Source organism: Papilio polytes, unplaced genomic scaffold (assembly GCF_000836215.1).
Source record: "Papilio polytes unplaced genomic scaffold, Ppol_1.0 DF824303.1, whole genome shotgun sequence".
Lineage (NCBI taxonomy): Eukaryota > Metazoa > Arthropoda > Insecta > Lepidoptera > Papilionidae > Papilio > Papilio polytes.
This window is the reverse complement of record NW_013524901.1, coordinates 846,172-870,177: the sequence shown is the minus strand read 5'-3', so window position 1 is coordinate 870,177 and position 24,006 is coordinate 846,172. Positions and strand designations below refer to the sequence as shown.

Below are 24,006 nucleotides of genomic sequence, written 5' to 3'. Positions count from 1 at the left end.
ACGACGAGTACGTGTCCTACCTCATCGAGCGCCGCGTGGCGCTGCACACGCGCCAGCCGCAGATCGCCGTCATGCAGCGCGCCCTGGTACCTCACTGCACCCTCTCTCTCTCTTCTCCCCCCCTCCCCCTCTCTCCGTCTCCCCTTTCTTGATCTCTCTGCGTCTCTTATGTCTCTCTCTCTCTGCCATCCCTTTTTCTCTCCCCCTCTTTATCTTCCTGTCTGTTTCTTTTATCTCTCTCCCTCTAATTCATTTTCTTTCTCTGTTTCTTTCCTGTGCTGAACGACTATATCGTATCCAGGATGAGGAAGATGATCTATTGATGGAGGCGCGCGAAGGCGACGATGAAGGCGACATCGACGAGGAGGAGCCGGAACCGGAACCGGAGCCGGAGCTGGAGCCGGAGTTGGAGCTGGAGCAGGATCAGGAGTGGGAGTGGGCGGATGATGATGATGATGAGGATGACGCCGGCCCCGAGATTAAAAAAGCCAAGGTCAACTAGGCGGTAAACGATGCGGTAAGTTGTAAGAGCGGGCGCACATTTAACTAAACTATCGCACGACTGTTGTGTGACTGTCTATTTTTTTTTTCAGTCAATTCAACTGTTTAGTTACACAGATAAAAATCGAGTAGTGTGCGCACCTCCATATAAGCTCATAGCAATCACAGCGCGATTAAACAGTTATGCGATAGTTTATTCAAAGATGTGCGCGCGTTCTAAATGTTACTATATTTTGACGTTTTAATATATCGTCTTTATATGAGAACATAACGGAGTTGATACTTGAAATTAATCTTTTCTTGTTTTAGGTCTTGTAAAATAAATCTAAAATACTGGATTCTGACAAAGAAGTTATAACATAGAATAGTATTGCTGCGTGTTGTGATTAAATATCGATGTGTGTTAAATGTTTACAATTATAAGATATTTGTCTGTGGACATAACACATTTGTCTATGATTAAAAGATGTGAAGTGTATGCTTGTCATAAACATTTTTGGTTGAAATACTCGAAGTCATGGTTTTTTTTTTGAAAACATTTGATTTGATATCCTCCAAAACATTTGTCTAGTCACAGCGACTTTTAATATGAGTCTGGCCAAATATATGTTCACATAAAGGGTATTTATTATATAATAATGTTCTATGAATGTTGCCATGTAGAGCGTAAGGAATTTTTAGTTTAAAATCATTGACAAATTAACTACAAATTGTAGAGTAAAAATATTATTGAACTATGGTATGTTTAATAATAAGACTATTTAATATTAATTCTATTATTTGTGTAAACTTTATCTTTTAATGTAGTAACAGTTAAAATAAAGACAAATGTATTTTATTAAATAAAATGAGACAATTCCGATATTACGAAATTTGGTAAAATATTAACTCAAGATTTGTCTATGAATATTTATAAGACAATTTATAACGTTGCAGTGTTGCCATTTTAGCATCGATTTGAATTGTGGTAATATAGAGGAAACAGGGCACTTTATACACAGAATTAAAAATACACATTTTTTAGAATAAGTATTAAATTGTTTAAAACACAATATTTGAGTTTGCACGTATTAAGTTTGGTTGCTCACTTTATGTATACGAAGTTGTCGCTACGTTTGTTATTTTAGGCCGAAAGTTAGAGATTAATTTAAATTAAAATTAGATTGTAATTACAATTAAGATTCTTAGATGTAGTCACTGGATGATGTTAACTTCATATTAATGTCCTTATATGATTGAAGTTAATTGCATCTCGAACGGTTTTGATTCATTTTACCCTATTCTAAGTATTTTATATTCAGAAGCACAAACGTAATATTAGTTCGTCCTATGTAAGCTTTCTTTTTACAAATTTGTCTATGGTAACCTCTGTCAAAGTTGCCATGATTTTATTCATTTTCTTACCAAATGTATGTTACCGTAGTGAAGTCATTTTCCCTACAATTGTAACATTTATTTGTATTAATATTAACGTGCTTGTAAATATCGGCAAGGACAAAATGTTTGGTATATAAGATGTGCATATTAACTATATATTTTTAAAATAATATATTATTATCTTGATAATTAAAGATGGAAATATTTTCTTATTAATGTAAACATTCCACTGTTTTAGATCTTGTAATCTTTTTTGCTGTCGTTACAACGTTGCTTTTTCATTACATCGAGTTATTAAATCTGTTTGGTATTTCTTTATTAATCATTGGTTGGTGTTGCCATGTAAAAGGCCTAAGTCTAGCTAAATGTTGTAGGAAATGTTCGTTTCGTGGCATTCGATGTTGATGGCATTGCGATGTTTTGTGTTTGCTAGATTCCAAAAAAATACAATGCGCTTTCCACAAAATATGCTTTGAATTTTACGAATGATTGTGTTAAAAAAACACAGTCTTTTTCACGTATTCCTAAAATCAGATTTTATTACTTTTTTATGTGTAAAATCATTGTAAATATATAGATGCTACAGGATTATCCATTTATTGACATTGATGAAAAAGTGTATATTTTTGTATCGAGTAACAAACGCAGTGTACTTGCTCCGCCTTCGTTGGTTGCCTTACTGTTACGCTCCGGGCGTGTTCGCGTCCGGCCCTCGGCTCTCTGTTATTGGAAATTATAAAGGTATATAACTACTCAAATACATTCGAACCTGGACAAGCGAGAAAATATCGCGCTTTTACACGTACGACTGTATATATAAATAAAACTATATAATATAGAACAAAACTGTCAATAGTGCCTACCACAGAGTTGGAAACGTGTAGATTTCAGTTATCATAAATTCATATAACAATTTTCGTTGAAATTCAAAGAATTTTCGATATATCGTTTTTTTAAGCTTTTAATGAAGCCCGTTTTAGAGTAACAATTAAAGTATATCTTACTAATATTATATGCGAAAGTTTATATTAGTTGCTGCTGAATGGACCTGGACGTAATTTGCAGCAATTGGCTATTTATGATACTGTTACATTGATTCCGCACAGATGAAGTAGCAGACGGCAACTAGTGTACATTTATCACATGTATCGGCGCTGCCATTACAATTTGTCATTCGCTAAAAGATGTTTATAACAGTTCATATTTTTGCGTTATCTATTATAATCTACTAGGTTTAAGTTGGTGTTGAGTTGTGAACGTTACTTAGCTACTAAACTGAACTTGAAAGTGACGATTGTGTTACTAATGCATTTACAACAAAATCTGGTACGATCTCTTTATCTCCATCAAGTGAGCCCCCATGTCGTATTTAGGACGTATCTTCGTATCTGTAGCTCTAGTGACGTTCACACGATAAATGTCTTTAAACTATATCTATCTATTTATATGTAAAAAGACGTATATGTGTGCTGGTGGACTGTAGCTAAAAATTGTAATATTTGTCAAATTATTTTATCATACTTTGATTTTCTTTATAATAATTTATCTATCATGTATCATTGTTTTTACAATTCGTGTTAGATTAGTAGTGGCATTGGTTACGTTTTCATTGCAACCAAAGAATTAAGAAAGTTTTTGTAAACTATAGTTAAATTAGCTACAGTCAGGAGAACGAGCTTATGGTGAGCGAAGTGACAGGGATCGGTTTGATAACAAATTCGTACTGCACTTTTTATATTAGTTAATGAGTTTAAGTAAAATTTATGTTTTTTGAGTATTTGCTTGTCATGCTCAGAAAGGTTTGCGGCAAGAGAACTTCTGGTTTAGAAATCGAATGTATATGTCTGAAGATAAAGCTAGTCATGTGTTTATATTGTTGTTTTATTTATTGCTTTATACCTTTTTCTAATGTCAGTGAAATGATTTCAGTTGGGAGTGATAAAAAGTAAATAAAAGCAATGTTATTTCTCATAATAAATATTATTTCAACATCCCACATAAAGTCTAGTCAATGTACAATAGAGGCGGCCTCGATGACGAATACAAATCAAAATAATATTCATGAGAAACAAATTATAAAATGAATCCGTGGAAATTTTGCACCGTCCGAAGAACGAAGATTGCGAGAATTAGTTAACCATAGGTTTTCATCAACTAGCACCTGCATAAAGAACATGCGTGTCGTACGCCCGCCATTTTGACTGACTTCAAATACAAAATGGCGACTGACTTCGGTCAGATTCAAAACGGCGACAGATTTCAGTCAGTTACAAATGACGGGTTTACCATACTAAATTTAATCATACCATTAGACCATGAGATGGACACGACGGTTTTGTATGGCGTAGCAGGAAAAACTATGGTAAAACATCCAATATCTATAAAACAAACTAAAACACTCCTTACTCCGAACTTGATTTAATAAAAATATTTAAGAAAAAATGATACCTGAAACATTTTTTTGATATTTGACTTTTTTATTTTACATATGAAAATAAAGTGATCTTCAATGATTAAAAACATTTTGGATAAGAAAGATCTTTTAATTACAATGGTTCAACCATTAAATCGGGCATCATTTTCAAATTTTGACATTTGGAATATATAAAACATTTTAGTCCGTTCGTATAAACATAAAATAAAAACTATAATTATTCTATTTATTTGTATAATTGGGCTATTAAATTATACAGCAACATTTTTCAATTTCTAATTAACATAAAATGAAGTGTTTTATGTTACAACGGTCCAACATACTAAATCTAAAAATAAAAGAAAATTAACACTAAAAGCACAAGGTCTCAAAAAGCGGCAAATAACACCACGTCGATTGACATTGACAGCTGTCAAAATTTGACATGACAGCGATTATCTATACCATAGACAATTAATACACTTTATAATTTTAAGCGTAACAAGCAAAAACAATTCGTTAAGCAACGCATTTTAAACATTCTTTTCAGGTCGACGTCCAAAAATCACAAACCTGGAGCAAGTTGAAGCTAAACAGTAAAGATAAACAAAAATCTTTGTATATACAATTATACAAAATACGCGCATTTTAACTAAAAATGTTAACAATTTGTTAACGAGATTGTGTACATTTGATTTAAAATGACAATATTCCATAGCCTGATATATTCACAAATCTAAATAAATGAGATATGTTTTGTGTCGAAGTACAAGAGAGGCAAATTCTTTGCCTTTATATGTTTTTTATGTCCAAAAAACTCAAGAGATACTGCAATGATGCATAAACGCTTTAAAAAACAAGTCATCTTTGGTTCCAGTGATACCACGTACCAATTGTAATCAATTCTAAATTAAAAACCCTTAAGTTCCTTTTTATCTAGTTTTCATTTTTTTGGAATATTCGCGTATTTTTTTTCTTGAAACGTTTGTTTTAATACGTGTATGGATAAAAAAGTGAGGCGCCTAGAGCGCGAGTGCGGCGGAGCGCTTGTCGCGGCTCTTGTTGCGCGCGAGCGTGCGCGCCTTGCACGCTGCGTTGTTCTGCAAATGCTGCAATAATATACACATATTAATACAATATACTTCTATTTAGTATCTGTTTTAATGTCATTTAGTATTTAAATGTGACTATGTTGCTGTTCCCGTGCGGTTTCATTCGATTGGAACTATAAAATCTTTACTTCATTGTTTACATTTATAAATTCTCAATTGAAAATGTCGAAATTTAAATGCTCAAATGAGAACAAAAGCCTTTGATATTGGATAATAATAACCGTTACCATGGCAACCTAGAGGTCAGCTTTTAGTTATATACATTCTAAAAATATAGTGTGACTGGTTGTCGGCACGAAGTAGTTTTTATGCTTTACTATATTAGTATAGATAATAGTAAGGTAGATGACCCGCTGCAGCTTGTCGAGGCGCGAGGGCGGCGCGCGCGGCGGCGGCGCGGCGGGCAGCTCCAGCGCGTGGCGCAGCGGCGCGCAGTGCGGCGCCAGCGCGGCCAGCCCGCCGCCCAGCGCGCCCGCCAGCGCCGCGTACGCGCCGCGCCCCGCCCACGACCGCATCTCCACCGCCTCGCCGCCCACCGCCACGCGCAGCGCCGGCACCGCGCCCTCCTGCACACACACACACACCCTTACTATACACATATACATATGTCAATCTAGTAATTGAGCGCTATTGTAACCCAAGCTACGTGTGAACTAGGCATATCTTCCAAATTAGACACCCTTACACTTTGCAACCGCACATCATGTTTTACTATTTTTTATAACTTTAATACTTTTGATTAACGAGAATAACTATAATTAACATTTATTCGCACTAGACGGGTAAGTTTTGGTGTTTCGATGTGTGCCGTTGCATGTACATACCTCGAAGTATTTGAGTATATCTCTGAAGGTGGCGCGCTGCAGCTTGCGGTCGCGCTTGGCGCGGTACTTGTGCGGGTCGCGCGCCAGCTGCTCCAGGCGCGCCTGCAGCGCCGCCTCGCTGCCGGCCCACGGCGCCGCGCCCCCCGCGCCCCCCGCGCCGCCCTCCACACAGCGCTCGTGCGCCACGGCCAGCGCGCCGCCCGCCGCCATGCGCACCTGTTGTACGGACATTCATATATACTCTATAACATTTATTACTACTAAAATTCAGATTGATGCTAGCTCATTTTTCAATTTTTACCATATGTAAAAAATTTCACATTGCAAAGGTCTTCACTTGCGACACGTTATAGGCTATTCTCATGCTATTGAAATTAATGGGTAAATAAATTGAAAAAATCGTCGTGCAAAGGACAAAACCACGTAAAAGCATCAAACAAGCAAGATTGTCATGGTATCAGAAATTAGCCAATAGCAAACGCCTTCGTTGTGATTTTTGTATTTGAATCTAGTATGGGCCATAGAAGAAAGTGAGGTACCTCAAGACTGCAAGCCTCGAGCAGCTGCAGCAGGCGGTGCGGCGCGGGCGGGCCGGCGCGCAGCAGCGCCGCGGCGTGCGCGGGCTCCGCCAGCGCCAGCACCAGCGCCCAGCCGTCCAGCGCCGCCGCGTGCAGCGGGCCCTCCGCCACCGCCGCGCCGCACACCTTCACGCTGCTGTCGCCCTGCGCACAACACACTACCGTTAGAGGGGGAGAGAGAGAGAGTTGTTTTGATTCTGAGCTCGACACACCTGGCCTGTAGCTCCCATATCTGATGGTACATTTTCCCTTTATAAAAATAGAGTAAGAGAGGCATACAGAAAGACAGAAAGAGAGAGCAATTTGTTAGCCAACAGTACTTCCATCTATTTCACTTGTATCAGTATAACTTAAACTGTATCAAATATATTGATATAAATTGTAAATGCATTTATCTAAAAATATTTCTTCAATTATTGTCTACCAAAATGTGTATGAATTAAAAAAACTGATTTGATGAATTACTTTAATGAATATTAAATGTTTTGTATATGATTTTAATTTTCATACTTTCTTCAAAATCTCATGAAAAAATTTAAATAAATTTTAATTACTAATCTACAAAACAACTTAACAAATCTTGCTGAAATTTGGCATAGATTTAAAACATAGACTACTAATGAAATTATGTTTATATTCCTGTAGGTGTCGCGGTCGATAGTAAACAGTAAGTCATAAAAGTGTACAATAGAATATTTCCAAGTGAGACGCTATAACAATTGTCTAAGAGTAATGAACTTGACATACCTTGAACACTTGTGATGACTCATTTCACGTTGTGACGTCACACCGAACATATTCGGAAATGCACGGTATGGAAAACTTCGGAAATGACGTAATACAAGACATGGAATTTTTATATCTTGTTTATTGGGTCTTTGGTAAATTCACGATATTATTATTATAAAGTTTCCTATTCTTTTGACCACAAAGTATGTGTTAATTGCTATCCATTTAGCATATCCCTAACAGGTATGTTAAATAATATATTTTAAATATTTCTCATGAAACTCAGAAAACAATGTACAAAGCAATTATTATGGAGGTTTTTCGATATTTAATAATGTCATATCTTTGATAAGGTATTAAAATTATTTAGCCTGTTCATTTTTATAATTGACTAGCTATTGCACACGACTTCGTCCGCGTAGAATAAAAAAATTGTAAAAATACGGTCTAGGTTACTCAGTGATAACGTAGCTTTTTAGTAGTTTTTTTTATTTTTTAATACCCCCGAGGGGGCCCTAGTAGCATAACACTAGTATAGATAAGCGTTGTTACATTTTATGTGTTAAATATTAGACATATTGAATTCCATGTACATAGGTTTTTTATTAAATACAAAAGCTAGTTGCTCACAAAGATATAAAAAAAAACTTAATAGTCTTCTATGTTCTACATTTACATCCATCCATCCAAATTTTGGCATTTGTAACATTAGTATGAAGTATAATTTTTTACCTTAAGATAGCTGCCGCTGAATATGGTCTCGTACATTCGCAGCACCTCAATGATCTCTGTGAAGTCTTCCTCCAGCAGGTAGCACAGCACCGCCAGCGACGAGCAGCACTGCATACATACGTAAATATTGACAAATGTATAATAAGTAAGAAAAAGATAGCCAGTCAACATTAAAAATATCATCTTATTGACTACAAGAGTCGGTGGCTCAGGGTTTGAAGCATTACATTTGTAATCTACAGATCCTGAATTCAAATCCCACGACATACCAATGTCATTATCGATTTTTTTATTTTACGTTACATGAATATCAGAAAATTTACCAGACGAAAAATCTTGAATTTAATTATTTTTTAAATTGTACCAGACGTTTTTATGGCAAAGGAAAACATCGTGATGCCTGCACATATCAGTGAAGATATGTGTAAAATCAACCAACCCGCAGTATGCCAGCATGGTTGACTAAGGTCGTAGGCCTAGTCTGTCTAACTTAAGGAAGGCTAAGAGCCCCTCGGTGGGGCAATATACTGAGCTGGTGATGGTGATGATGGACTACAATTCTATGACGTTGATATGAGGTAAAAATGGCATACATACATCAGTTCTAGTTTCAATCGAAGCGGACTTGTCTGTGCAGGCGGCGAATAACGCGGGTCGCACCTCCTTCATGAACTCCTCCGTGCCCTCCTCACCTATCTGCAAGTGTTTGTGTGTTTAAACCTTCATCCTCAAAGCACATGTAATCAAAGACAGGAAAAATCATGTTCAACATTATCCACAAAGTTTACTACAAAGCATGGACTGAAAGTCAATACAAATGTTTATGCTAGAAAACTTTTGTTAGGTTGGGTAGATATACTAAGGTGTTGAGATCATACATGGTAGCTTGTAACTACATATGAGTTACCCAATAAAAGCGCAGATATAGCCGGGAGTTGATACGGCTAAATCTGCGCTCTGATATTCATGGATTGCATGAATGAAGCAGATCAATAAACTAGCTCATAGATCAAACCAATTTGTAATCTACGCAGGTACAAATTGAGTACTTATGAGTTGGGTAGCTGCTAATTTAGTTGTTGAGCGGCTAATTTAGTTTAAAAAGAAAAAAATCATGCATTTAAGGGTTAACTTTTTAGTGTGTACACTAGCTAGTAATATAAAAGCTACGGGACATTAGCAGGGCTCCAGGGCTGCATACCTGCAGAGCGAGCAGCGGGGCGAGGTTGGCGGCGGCCCTGCGCTCGGCGTCGCGGCCGCGGCGCAGCGTGCGCGCCACGTGGTCGGCGAGCGTGGCGCGGTGCGCCGCCAGCAGCCCCGCCAGGTAGCGCCGCTGCAGCGCGCCCTGCAGCGAGCACAGCGCCTGCGCACGCGCAGCGCTCGCCCGCGCGTTGAGACTCTCTATCAACTCTAGCACCTTCTCCTCTAACTTCTCTTGTACATCGTTTTCTGCAAACACATTTTAACTTTTAATGTTGTAATAATAAATACATGAATAGATTTATAACCAAACATGTCTACTCAATTTTCATAGTTTTATTCTAAAAGTTCTAGTCTATATGAATATTATAAAAAGGTAAGATTTGTATTTTTATATGTATTGAAATTAAAACTCTACTGTGCTGATTTTTAAAATTCTTTCACAGTTAGAAAGGTAATTTATCTGCAAGTAACATAGGCTATGTTTTTTTAATTTTCCGCGGACGAAGTCGCGAGCAACAGCTAGTATAGTTTAGTTAAAAAAAAGAATTTAAAATACAAACCTGCATCTTCATGGTTGCTCTTCAAGTCGGATTGACCTGATATCTCTGAGCAATTGTCTATGGTCATATCTATACCAGCATCTTCATCTGAAGAGTATGCTTGCTCCGTTCTTTTATGCTCTGTGAAATAAACAAATTATATCTTTAAGCACACCATAATTACCATTATACATGTCTTTCACATATTTATGTCTGATTCTTAATATGCTTTTGTATTTGGCTATCATTTTAAATCACATTCAATGCACCAAATTAAATGTGCTAAAATTGAATGAATAATATTTTAGTGACATTATTTAAAGTTGAACTTATAGACTGACACAGTTATGTGATCTAGTGGCCCTAAGTGAAACTAAATTAAGACATTACTCTAGCACCTTGTCACAAGATTTTTTTTCATACTTTAACTGTATTGCCATATTATATTATTTATACAATTTCTATTTTTCTTATTTATTATTATTCGATTTATTATTATTATTATATTTTACAGTTTTACAGAATGAATCCCGTTGCAACACTCTTATATGTCAAACATGAACTGTGAAGTGTATGTAGCCAATATCTATTGGTATGAATTGGCACTTGTGACAGGAAATAAGACTATTCAGCCAAAAAAAGGCTTATTTGTCAACCAATTCATATTTGTGATAATTAAAAGGAAATAATAGTTGTCTAAATATACATATAATTTACACATAAAAAATTATTTTATTTATAATGGAACTTAGTTTAAAGTTTACTTGAATCTTTTAGTTTAAGTGAGTATTTATAATTATTTTAAAATTTATTTAAATACAAAGAGATTTTTTCACTGTTGAAAAATCATACAAAATGTTATACAATTTGAATGCTGTAATGTTCATATGTTGAACCATGACCTACAATGTAACTTTATCTATTACTTTCAATTATATTACACAATATTTATGCAACATTAAAAATATTTTTTATCAGTTGAAGCTTACGACCTTGAAAATTAACTAAAAAATATGGAAGTCTCTGGTAAAATTTGATTACCCAAAATTCAAAGAATGTTTGCATAAGACTGATGAATCTCTACTGATATGAATTACATAATTTACGAACAAGGTAAATAAATCAAGGTCAGGTCATTTGTTTACAGTAGAGATAAAAATATAATATCAATGCCAGAAATCGCTTATAGACATTGGTACTTAGAAAACACGTGTGACAATTCGTTGTTATGAAATGTTGAAAGTAACAGTTGTGTTGTTGCATTGCAAAACGCGGAACTTAAAGCTTTCAAGACCTCGACGACCATATGGTTTCTACGCTAGGCCGACGTTGAATTAATAATCGAATGTGAAATAAGTACGTGGACTGTCATTAGTGCGGACTTGAGTTGCGAACACAAGGTCGCCGCGTGATCTCATTCCTGGCAAATTCCAAATTTGATAGTTGACAAACAAAGAAATAAACGACAATTACTTTTATGAATATTGTGAAAAAATGATGAACTTACCGTATTTACCCTTTTTCTTTCCTTTTGGCATCTTGATTTTAGAACGTCGCTGACTTACACAAACAAAAAATATATTCACTATTTATTATTTACCTATACTTCTCACTTAATCAAGAAGGAGAAAAGTTTATTATATCAGTTCTTATACAACAATTTGGGCACCGAATGTAACATAAAACTAAAATTTCAGAAAAACTTTTTAACATGTTTAACCGTGTATCATGCACACACGACTCTGCTGCTTTGCGCAATGCGCTTTGTCAGCCTGTCACTTTTGTAAGGATTTCACGTCATGCGTCATATAAGTTACCGCCATTTTTCATTTTGTGTTGCTAGCTTTTTATTTTGTGTCATCGAGTTATGATGAATAATCGATTCCCTTAATCGAACTCTAGATTATGGATTCCACTCTAAATAATACCCTATAAGAGATAAATGATTTGATAATTAAATCGTAGAAAGAGTCGTAACAATATGATCGTAAATTAATTCTTTTAACAAAGACATATAAAAAATGTAAGAGCGTCTATTAGACACACACAACCACCATTCTCCTTCTTTTTTATAGCAATGTACCTCTGTATTACTGTGTTTCATATTACATAACGTACATATTACGAAAAAAAACCCTGGGAGTTTTAAAAGCGATCCGAGGCGTTTTTAGATTTAAGGAATTAAGGAAGACGACCTTTGACATTGTAATTTTCTGACTAGACCTCGGTAATACACAAAAGTAAGCTTTTAATGCAGATTAAATTGTACAAATACGTTGTCGATTGTTATCGACGAAATGTTTTTCGTTTGACAAATCGATTTCGGTTTTCGATTCCTTAAGTTGCCATAAGCAAAAACATTTGTTAAATTTTTCATTGCACCATGTTATTCAAAACCAAGAGTCGTATAGATGTTGCAAACCATTGCATTAAATTATAAAATGTTATGTTTTGATGACAAATAATTTCAGCTAGGAATTTGTGCTTCGGCTTATCCATGAATTTTACTATAAACTGCTATAAACAACAAAAAAGAAAGATTCTAGTTTAGCTTGGTATTTATTAAACAACAGTGTAAATAGAATATTCTTTATAGATGAGTAGCAAACAAACACTAGGTTTACTATTGTTGTATCAGCGCAAAGTTACATATGGGTTTTTCGTTATTTCACTTTGACGCAACTTAACGTAATGCGGTTACGTTATGCAACTATGATCGGCGCTAAATAAGTATGTAATTGGAAGATATATTTTGTACTGTTTTGTTGCAATCACTACTTAATACTTATGTTTTAAAATTATTTAATCTAAACATTTCAATAAAAATTCTTACTGGAAGTAAAAACGCACGATTATACTGCGATAACTTTAGTCAAGTAAATTAAAGTTATTTTTTTAGAGTTTCATAACAAAGACCCCAACAAAAAATGGATAGTTTTCGAACTCATTGCACGCTTTCGATTTAATTTCTGTAGTTCAAGAGTCAGACTATATTGAATTAAGGCTGGCAAGGTTTATGGCAATAACTGGGCTCATATTCGTATTTAAATTTTTTATATTTTAAAGCGGTACAATATTGAGTCAACATAAATAAATCTCATTCATTTATTAAAAATATATAAATACATTTCTCTTACAGGAACATGTCTTTGGCTTCCTACAATATACATACTAATCCCTATAAATATAAAAGTTGAACACAACAGCACAGATTTCTAAAGTGAAATAAAACACAAAAGTAAAATAACTCCTAAATGTATACTGAGAACTTGTGAACTATTCCTTTGCTCCTGCGCCCGCTCGTCCTTCTGACTGTTGGTTGGATCCCTCCATCGTGCCTTCATTTCCTTGGAACCCGATAACTTGCCGTACCTGAACTCTGCACACTGCACTGTCACCATCGGCGGAATACCTTGAAAGATCAACCTCGAACTTTGTCTTTTCAACGACAAAGACCCTCTCGTTTCTTCAATTTCGTGGCCGTTTATGTACCACCGTATCTCGGCGTCAGGTGCGCCGCGGCAGTACGCATGGATTTCATCCTCGTCGCCGTACTCCTCGGCAAGGCCCTCCAGCAGCGGTCTTCTGTGCTCATGGCCATGGACCTCCATGTAGGCGGTTCGCGTCTCGAATTTGTACGGAGGCACGTCCCTCTCTATGTCACATCTGTAGAGGCCCGTCGCCTCCTCTGTTAGAGCGCCGAGTCGCAGCCGGCAAGTTGCGGGTCCACAGGCGATCAGCTCGACCCTGCCCACGCCGAGTATAGGGAAGGAACGTGTGCTGGGCGCGGCGCCCGGCTTGTAGCGGAAGAACTCGTTGGGCCCTTTGAACCAGTTAAGGAGGGTGAAGTTGGCGTCATAGCGGCACTCTATCTCGACGTCGGTGACGCCGGGCGCGACCACCTCGGGCACGATGAGGTGCGTGATGTTAAAGGTGCGCGCGCGCGAGACTCTCGCCAGCAGGAGCAGCACGTACACGAGGTACGGATAGCGCAGCATGGTGCCGGGGCGCGCGCGCTCGCAGCACTGGCTCGCGCTCCCGCGCCGACGCCGCACTTAATTAATCGCTTTATTAAAGTCCAACAACTCCGACACTTAACCGTTCCCTACTCCCGTGGGTGCGATACCGAATTTAATTTTTTTTTGTCAATCCCAATTGTTAGACAAACTTTTAATTGGCTAGGGGTGGTCGGTAAATTAGTCGGGGTGCCATTACAAAGATAAGAATGTTGTATAATAGATTTATGGAACGTAAATTAATTTACATTTCTTTACTACATCATTAAATTAAGTAAAAATTGTGAATAAAACGTTATTTTCATGTCTAACTTGCAAAAATATGTTCCCGTCCAATAAAGATGAATTTATACACAATGTGAGTCATCACAGACGGCACGGGGCGATACTAGGTCATTCATACCTGGCCAACGATTACGCTGTATAAGTGAAATACTTATTCACGTGCCGTGAGTAACACGTGTTGTTATTGTTGGTGCAACATTTCTAAAAAAATCCTTGACAAACATTATGAAATACATCGACTGTTTAAAAAAGGAGTTCAACTATTACTGTAAAAAATTAAAACAATTACAAATTTTGTCTATTACATTTTATGAGAATGGACAGAAGATAATATATAAGTCATTTTGGGACGCGCAAGCATTGAAAGGGTTGAAGGTGGCGGCTGTAGCGGTTATTGCACGAATTATGATATGTGTCATCTCATTTCGCGGCTCAACGGTACGGAGTAACTAATATCCGCTCTGATATTAAAAATCCGGACAGATTGAAGCAACAATGAAACTCAAATCATTACTTACTTTTATTAATATTATACATTATAATAATTAAAAAAGTATAAAAAAGGTTTCAGACAAACTTTGACTGGTCAATTCTTATCTTCCACCGCCTAAATTTATCTCAGGGATATTTGCATATAACCGAATTTTCTGTCAACAGATTATTTATATTCTTCAAATTATGTTTGATGTTTTTTCGGATTAATAAAATACCTAATCAAAAATACTTATTATCTTGAGTTTATAAGAACAATTGGTCAGGTATTTGGATCGCTCTAGAATATTTTGGGCCAGCGTCACCATGGTCTGTGCAGGGTCACCGGCAATAGCCCACGCGCCTCCTCTCGGAAACAACACATTACAATTTTATTAGCGGTAATCGTCTTAAGTGTTATCAGCCTAATTGAATAATGCATCGGCATAGTAAGGAGCGACTGCTTTGTTTTATTATATCTGTTACAACGCTACGCACTCGGCGTTGTCTATGGATTTTAAACAACTTTGTTATTTAAGCAGATATAAAGGTAATCTGTCGAACTTTCCAGACGATAATCCTTACTTAATACGATTTATAATTAATAAGTAAGACCACAAGTTAAATTGAGAGTAATTAATTGTGGTTATACGGATCTAAAGTTATTATATGCATCCATCCAATCTTTCAATCCCGTCTTTCCCTCCCTTTCTATATTGTTTACCTATAACTAATTTCATTGTTACATACGTAGCAGTAAAGTTGTTTCATTAACATCATGTAACCTCCTCTTTCTAAATAAAAACACTAAGGTGAACACAAACTGACAAACCGCTTCGTATATAGAAAAGTATATGGTCATTGTAACAGGATATGAGTGGCGCGGGTTGAGGGGAAGGACGAGTGATTCTTGAATTGATTCCAATGACGCACTCTAATAGAGATAGCTGGTCACTGGCCACCTTCTTGATCTTGGATTACCAAGAAGTATTTACCAAAAAGATTTAAAAAAATATTGCAGTTATATATAGTTTTGTGAAGACTAGATGAAGAGGCATTTACAAATTGTGTATTCGCTCCAATTAATGTTTAATATTGAACATTTTTAAAACATTATTTTGACCAACATATCAGTTAGGGGACCTAGATGCTCTTTGCCGCTTTGACCTAATCCGTTGAGATTGATTTATCTGAGATGTTTTGTTGAATATGTTTACATTCAGGGTGTAATTCCTTGTGACAATATGTGGTATATTTAGAACGCAATGAGGCCGCTATATTGCTTAAAAAGATTTCATTAAACATGGTTTGTTTTAAGTATGTAGATACATATTTTTTTGGTAAAAGATCGGCTGTTTGAATTGAACATTTTATTACTCTATATAAAATTTATTACTGGTTAACAAATTGCCAGTAAAGTAGCCCAGTAGCGATCAATTTCAGCGCTGGCGTACAACTGACATATTGTAAACACTAACTGGCGCTAGTGAGTCCATAAATTCCATGCTGGGTCTGCACTATTTTCCAATTGTACTGGCCTAAAGTAAGTCAGGCATTGACCTGACGTATCACTTGAAGAAAAAAAGTTACCAAAGAAACGAGTCCACTTTTGCATGGAAGTCAATTCCTCTTTATTTAAATTTGACATCATTCAAAAATGTCCTTCTCAATTAACCTTTAAATCTAATAAAAAAACCGCCACCAAGCCATTATCCGTTCAGACAAGAACAGATTTATTTATTCAAGGTTAATAGAGAATTAATTGGTAGTTTCAACATTTTGATATGTCGTTGGTTTAATAAAACTTCATACAATGTGATACATTTTCGTATTAAATGAAATTACATGCATATGTGTGTAATCTGGTTGACTCAAGCATACATAAATTCAAAAGCCTAAAAACATTTTTTGAATTATAAGTTTTTGGTTCATAACAAAATATTAATTAATTCCATTTTATTATAAAAGCTCTACATTACAGTTTAAATATAAGTGACAATGTGATAATTAAGTATTAATTATCAATTTGTACCCTAATGCGGGACATGATAATAATCTTTCGTGGGGTTTTATCATTTGAAGAAATTAGTTACGGTGTGTTTAAATTATTTCCTTTATTTTGTAGTTTAGCGCCATCTATACTCACTTTCCTTAACTAGAGCAATCGTTCAAGAGAACTTAAATAAACAAAGTATTAGTTTAATTTTCAACCGTAAGATGGCAGTTTATTAAAAATCAGTAGGATGTTTTGCTCTCTCATGTTTAGTCGGGCACAAACAAGATCAGTTAGTTATTTTTTCTTTGTTTATGCATTTCGGAAATGCCATATCCACTAGTTGATTAAAAAAAGTACATCAAGTTTTCTTTTGCCTTTTAGAACTTTTTCCATTATATTTATCGATTAAATTAAGTCGTAGCCAGTTTTAAGCCTCAAAAAGTAAAGTTTGTCCGTGCTTGAGGCCAGGTTGCCCCAAATTTTCCCTCAACCCGAAAGCAGTAATAATTCGAAGTATTCGTACGGATTCACCTTTACTTTGAGTGCAGAATGCGAGGCAAGTTTGAAATGCCAAGTATTTACGGTGAACAAAGTGGAGGGGGTGAGGTTTATAGGGATTTTATTGCGATTTACGTGGTAGAGCTTGGTCGCAACGGAATATTTTGCTATCAAAGAGTACAAAGTGGAAAAACGCTCGTGGATAAATTAAACTAAAATTAACCTCCCTTGAACATAGGAACTTGGTCAAGATTTTTACGCCACCCTTTTTTAGGGTTCTGTTAGACTGTGTAATTCACAGGACTGTGGCGTCCTTTTCTGTCCATCGCCCTGAACTGTCACCCAACCGCGCTATACTGTAATGCCTGTCCTGGGTTATACTTATTGTTCTTAAGTTAATTGTGGATTAACACTGCGGATTAATAGAATCCTACGTCTGTTTAATTTCGAAGTTCATTTGCTATTAATTCCGTCGTAAGTCATTTGGCGGGAAGTTTTGGGAGTGCGGCAAATAATAATGATCGTGAATAGAGACTGCAGAAGGCAGTCAATGAAGCCAGCAAGTTTGCAGACTATCTGCCAAACTGCAAACAGACGTACAAGTTTCGGCAAGTTACGTCAGAATATCGCTAATCGAAGCCACATCTATTGTGGTGCAATAAATGTTAATTATTTGAAACATTTTATAATGCTTTATTTTGTTTTTCGCAGACAGTCGCATTTTTAATTAGCAAATAGTGTTGTTTTCCAGTATTTTTTGTGAGATAAATATAATATAAAACAAATTGTTGATTATGGCAACACCGTTCGTCACTGATTGCTCTCCGTATCTCAGTTCCCGTCATTAGTTTTAGCTCAGAGCTTTCGCTAACGTTTCCCTTCCTGAATTGATTATGTTCAATCAGATTGAATGGCAGCCATTTATTGGGTCGCAAATGTATTGTTATGATTTTGCCTCATCCTACGGAAATTATTACCTTATTTATATAATAATGAGACGTTTTTGTTTATCTATTGGAAATGGTAATGTGATAATAACGTTACAAATAAAATAATTAGTGGAAAACATTAATTTGTTTTAAATTTTAAATAAAGAACAATTCTATTCCATATTTAAAATTAACACTTCCGGAGATATCGTCATTTTAAACTTTTATGTTTTTATTATTGATGGCCAGCTCTATTTTTAGACTTTTTCTCTATGCTTTACATCTCTATTTTTATTTTTCATTTCTTTGTGCATCTTTGTCTTGTAAGACCAGAAGGAGCATGAAATAAAGTGAACTCGGGTACTACAAGAAGTCATATAAAGACGATATTTGACGACGATATTATTGTTTTATTGTCATACGGTTTATTAAATTCGTCTGCAGACGACTGCTAACGGCTGTTTTATGTTCTTGTGTTTGCGTTGTGAGCTAAAGGGGACTACTAAGTGTGCTTTATAGGTGATATTAATGGGGAATTCTTCAATAAGTAGTGTCTATATAATTTTTAATATCGACGCTCTTGAGCTCTCTTTCAGTTTACAGTTATAGACGTGCTCTGCATTTATTTATAACGCAAAATCGTTAGACAACGAGTTATTTTTGATATTAAACGGTGGTATTCTAGATTATTTCATTTTCAGTGTTTAGTCGAGCGCTTAATCAGTATGAATATGTATGAATGTGCATACATTACACAGATTTGATTTTATATCATTTTGGCTTGACACACCAAGAGGATAATAGCATGGGCCTATTAAATGTCTTTATACTGTAAGGGTTTTAAGTGTTAAATTATAATTATACTTAGCTATCTATCATATTTAGTAGAAGTACGTTTTATTAACCGTGTATAGTTAAATTTTCTGTTTATATGCGTGGTGCCGGTCCCACGTGGAACTTCTAGCTACGGATGTCGAGTTTTCCAAAACTTTCCCGACTGTTTGTGATTTTAAAGTGAAGTTGGTCGTGGGAGGCATTATGAGTTTTGTTGCCGTCCCCCGTGTTCGCTTCAATGCTGGATAATTGTGAAGCGGTTCGTTAGACGCAACAGTGTACAGCACTAAACGACAGTGAATACTGTATATTTATGTTTGCAACAGCGAGCAACAGCTCGCGGCTTCCTCTGCAAGAAATTAATAATAATATAGCCTGTTACTCACTGATAACGTAGCTTTTTAATGGTGAAGGAATTTTTAAAATCGGTTCAGTAGTTTTTGAGTTATTTCAATACGTACAGAAATCCAAAAATACAAATTATTTCTCTTTATAATTAACCGACTTCCTAAAATAAGGAGGTACTCAATTCGACTGTTTTTTTAGTATATGATAGATTCAACAATTACAATTTTGAAGACATTCCAGTAGTAAAAAGCCACAGCTGTGAAATATCCATGCTACACTAACCAAAAAAAAGTTATAATTGAAATTGATGCAAAAATATGAATAACATCTCTATGTTTTGGGAATTATTTATAAAAAGTCTAATAACAATATATATTCGCTATTAGCAAAGACCTTTTATTTTCGAGACTCGGTATTGATGAATTCGTGATCTCTCCAGAGGTTTGGAAATAGGGTGCCCATCATTTTTGTGATTACAATTTTATATTTATTTTTTACGTTACGAAAAACATGAGATTAGTATTCGGGGCTTGTGTAACTCGGAAAGCATCCTTTAGTAAGTTATTTTAGATATTAGTACAGCTTGTATTAAGTAGATGATGATGCTCTTCGTTATATTATCTTTTTGTTATTTTGTTTTGAACAAATTAATATCGCTATTTCTATTAAATGTGATCATGATTACGACAAAGTATTTTTGTATTTACATTTTAGATGTTTCAGTAAGTTAGCCAACTTTTAAAAAAGATTTTATGAAATTTTTGTTAGGACTGTCCCGAAAAGTCGTAACTCCTGGTGTCCAGTAAGCGTAACTGATTATTTTCTCTTATCCTGTCCGATTTCCATCATTAATGTTTGTCGAGAGACGAATTGATTGCGTTCAGTACAATAGCTTGATGTGTATTTGTATTGTCGGATCGTATATTTATTTTTATTAATATGATACCAACATATAAATACAAAAAAAAGAAGTAATTGATTTCCTGACTTAAGATTAACTTTAAAGGAAAAATAAAAAAGTTACATACAATGTTTTTTACTTATATTTTAAGCTAGAAAATAAGTACTTAGGGTGGATACATGTTACACAACAGTCGTGCGATTGTTACGCAGCCAATTTAACTATTTAGTTGCACAACTAAAAATCGAGTAGTGTGCGCACCTCCATATAAGTTCATAGGAATCAAAGCGTGACTAAACAGTTGTGCGATAATTTACTTTAGGTCTCTTGAAGTGTAGACCGTCTTTTATTGATACTGGGTACACCAATTTAATTAAAATATGGGATAATGTTTAAACATCTCTATTAAGATATGTAAATTAAATTTAATTTAGAATGGATTACAATTTCATTAGTGCGTTCCATTATCTAAAACCCAAGGGCGCTGTTAAAAGAATAAAAAGGTCTGTATGGGGACGCTAATGTATGTATGCCGGTCCACTGCAAACATCGTTTAAGCAGCTACAATGAATTCAATTAGCGCCAGCAAACAGGGTGTTTGGGAGACGCGACCTTTGACGTCACAAACCTCTTTAAAACGACCGCTATTTGAAGAATGATTTAAGAAATTACTGTGTTACTCCAATATAGTTAAATATTTTTTAGTTAAATACGTGTTTTAATTCTGTCCGCCCGCTAATTGATATTATGAACGCCAATGTGTCTTTTCTCCGTTTTTCCCACATTTTTAAAAGACATTGTTACTCTGCCCGTTTGCCAATAGACAATTTTTTTTACGCTTATCCGTTTATTTCATTTTTGTAATTTTTCTGTTATAACAAAAAATGTTTCTTTACAATTTATTTATCTTATATTTATAAGAATACTATCAGTCGGTTTTCGACACTAGCACGATATAAAGATATCTCGAAATCAGAACTTATGCTGAAGTTGTAGATAAATTAACTTCTAAGAAATGTATTCATGTTTTCCCAGTCGTTTATACCAATGTAAACAGGGGAGGAAAGTTACGTGGCTTGTTGGCAACTTCAGGATACGTTACGTCAGGTGAGTACGAGAACGAATATATTTGGCAAGCTATTCGCGAGTTAGAAAACGCCTCTTTGAAACTCGTAACGGATAAGCTAATGTTTTGTATACGAATTGATGTTGTGACTTTTATTTTTTTTGAATTGTAATGTAAGATTTTGTATTTGTAAATCTGTAGTGTAATTTCTTTAGCTCATATGTATGGTGGTTTTGTATCTGGAACTTTTATAAACTCCTAGTCCCTGGACCGCAACGTGAAAGTACACAACATATCAACGTCACACGTCAATCTTTTTATTTCGCGACTTTAGCGTCCGTCGCGGTTTTTTGACAAAAGAAAGCATACAATAATATGCGTAGGCTTTGGAAAGAACTATAGTGATACAAATATCCACGATGACGTCAATAATACCAAGATTCATCACCTCTTGTTTAACTAAAGAGTGTCCATATTTTTTTGTGGTAATGCAGAAAGGTTTTAAATTGCTCTTTCGTTCAGAAAACATAGAGATTTTTAAATAGAGCACTAGCGCAATTTTTTAACTGTATGTTTTAACCAAAAATCGTACGATAAATAATCCAGTGGAGATGTATATCACTAAGCAATATCAATTAATTTCCCTCGCAGTTGGTGCGAGTCCAAACGCTCTCGTATGTCTGACGGAATTTTCAACGGACGCTTTTAAAACTACTTTCTTATCTTTAACGTTTTAGCGAAGTTTTACTGCTAAGTTAGTTAGAGTTCTTAGTTTTTAAATTGGTTAAACGTAGGAAATATATTGCAGTTCGGATATTAACAAGTCTGGAAAGTTACGAAAAGATAGCAGATAAAGATAAGTACTAGGTAGAGATTGTGATATTTATGTTTTGAAAAATGTATTTGTAATTTAGTTTATAAGGATTAAAGGGTCGTCAAATTCATCATTTATTTGTACTTTGTATGATTGCCACATCTTAAATCTTTATTTAATAAAAATCCTTTTAAAACAAAAGATGTGAAATACTGAGAAAGTCCTTTCTACAAAGTGTAGTCAATTTCATATATCGATAATAAATTTTCAACATGTCAGCCATATTTTACTTTAACACAAAGTATTGGAATGGAAGTCTTAAGGCAATTCGTTTGAAACAGAACTTATAACAGTATGTGTTAAATTGTATTAATGTAGTGTGCAAATTTATGAAAAGAAAAATCTAAAATCTAACCCGATTTAATTTACTACACATTTTTCTGAACTTATACATTACTGTTAATCCAATAAAATCGCACGTAATTTGTCACTGAAGTACATTTTTTTTAATTATTTCAATCGTTTTTATAAAAAAAAAACATATTGCAGATAGATATTTACCAGTTTTATCAAAAGCAACACAGGTCCATCAGTCTAATTGATTGATTTTATTAAAAAAACAACCCAGCTTTATGAAATGTTTAAATACGAAAATAAATACTTTTCAACAGTTTGAATACAAACACGGGAAACATCTGAACATACAAACAAATAAAAAGTCACGTTCTCTTTCGACTTAGTAATCTTGAGAGTTTTGGAAAAGTTATTCGCGATTCCACTTCCTTCTATGTTTGTATACGATACGAAAATATACTTACTTCAGGGCTATTTTAACTTGTCTATTATAATGTAATATTTTACATATTTTGCTTATTCTTAACTTAAAATGACAAATCGAAAAAGATGAAACATTTTATGCCTATCAATGTAGTGTTACTAAAAACTAGTTATTTTTGTAGCTTCACGGTTATAACTTAGTTACAAAAGCAGCTAATTCTAGGATTTTGTTAACCTTTACTGTAGAGTTTTCATTATAACTTGATTGTTTAGTTAGTAATTTTAAGAAAAAAGTTTTGTAATTTAAAATATTTATGTTAATTATTTTAAAACAAAATACACTTCCAGTCTAGTAGTTATCTGTGGAATGGAATCGTTAACAGTTTTCCATTGAGTTTTGGATTGTTCGATGCAATTAATTTCACTTAGCTCTTGGATGTGGTCCAAACGTTCTCGCCGGCCAGTCTGCGAACACATAACTTTGCTACGCGACGTTACAACTGGTTTCTGCTTTTTTATAACTGGATAAAATAATTATTTTATGCTTTAATATCTTTGTAGATGGAGGTATCTATTTTTATTCATAACTGCTCGCGACTTCGCCCGCGGGAAATTAAAAAAATAATAAAAAACAATACCTATGTTTCTCACAGATAAATTACCTTTCTAACGTTGAAATGATTTTTAAAATCAGCCCAATAGTTTTTGAGTTATTTCAAGACAAGAAGACAAGAAAAATCAAATATAACATGTTCCTACTTTTTATTTTGTTTTTCATAAATTCTCTTCTATCTCTTCTATTCCTATGTCCCCAAAGTGGGGCAGAGGGCGTCCACGAACGCCGCCAGCTCACTCTGTCCTGGGCTCTGCGTTCTGTCTTGGACCATGACAGCTTGATTTCCTTCAAGTTGGCCGCCACTGAACGCCGCCAGGAATTATTTTTTATAAATTAGTACTTGTAATATACTTTTCGTATTTATTTATTTTCTTTAAGAGACTTACTGCTAGTTAGTATAATTCGTAAAGTTCTTAAGTAGTAATTTGTTGTTAATGAATCAAAGGT

General features: G+C 35.0%; 2 protein-coding genes and 1 long non-coding RNA gene across 3 annotated transcripts; 1 reads left to right on the top strand and 2 right to left on the bottom strand.

Moving 5' to 3' along the window:
• LOC106101062 lies at nucleotides 1-1,237 on the top strand. The gene is made up of 3 exons (XR_001225482.1): nucleotides 1-86; nucleotides 302-517; nucleotides 811-1,237. It is a non-coding gene; the product is annotated as an uncharacterized LOC106101062 (long non-coding RNA).
• A 4,013-nt stretch (nucleotides 1,238-5,250) lies between these two features.
• LOC106102082 (interferon-related developmental regulator 1) lies at nucleotides 5,251-11,781 on the bottom strand. Its single transcript, XM_013281494.1, has 9 exons — nucleotides 11,516-11,781; nucleotides 10,030-10,149; nucleotides 9,468-9,715; nucleotides 8,864-8,962; nucleotides 8,267-8,374; nucleotides 6,767-6,949; nucleotides 6,228-6,443; nucleotides 5,754-5,969; nucleotides 5,251-5,400 (listed from the first exon to the last, which is right to left on the bottom strand). The coding sequence occupies exons 1-9, from the start codon at nucleotides 11,544-11,546 to the stop codon at nucleotides 5,314-5,316; spliced, it is 1,308 nt and encodes a 435-aa protein (XP_013136948.1). The 5' UTR covers nucleotides 11,547-11,781; the 3' UTR covers nucleotides 5,251-5,313.
• Nucleotides 11,782-13,102: 1,321 nt separating this feature from the next.
• On the bottom strand, nucleotides 13,103-14,048 carry LOC106101083. Its single transcript, XM_013280192.1, has one exon. The coding sequence runs from the start codon at nucleotides 14,004-14,006 to the stop codon at nucleotides 13,224-13,226; it is 783 nt and encodes a 260-aa protein (XP_013135646.1). The 5' UTR covers nucleotides 14,007-14,048; the 3' UTR covers nucleotides 13,103-13,223.
• Between the last annotated feature and the right edge of the window lie 9,958 nt (nucleotides 14,049-24,006).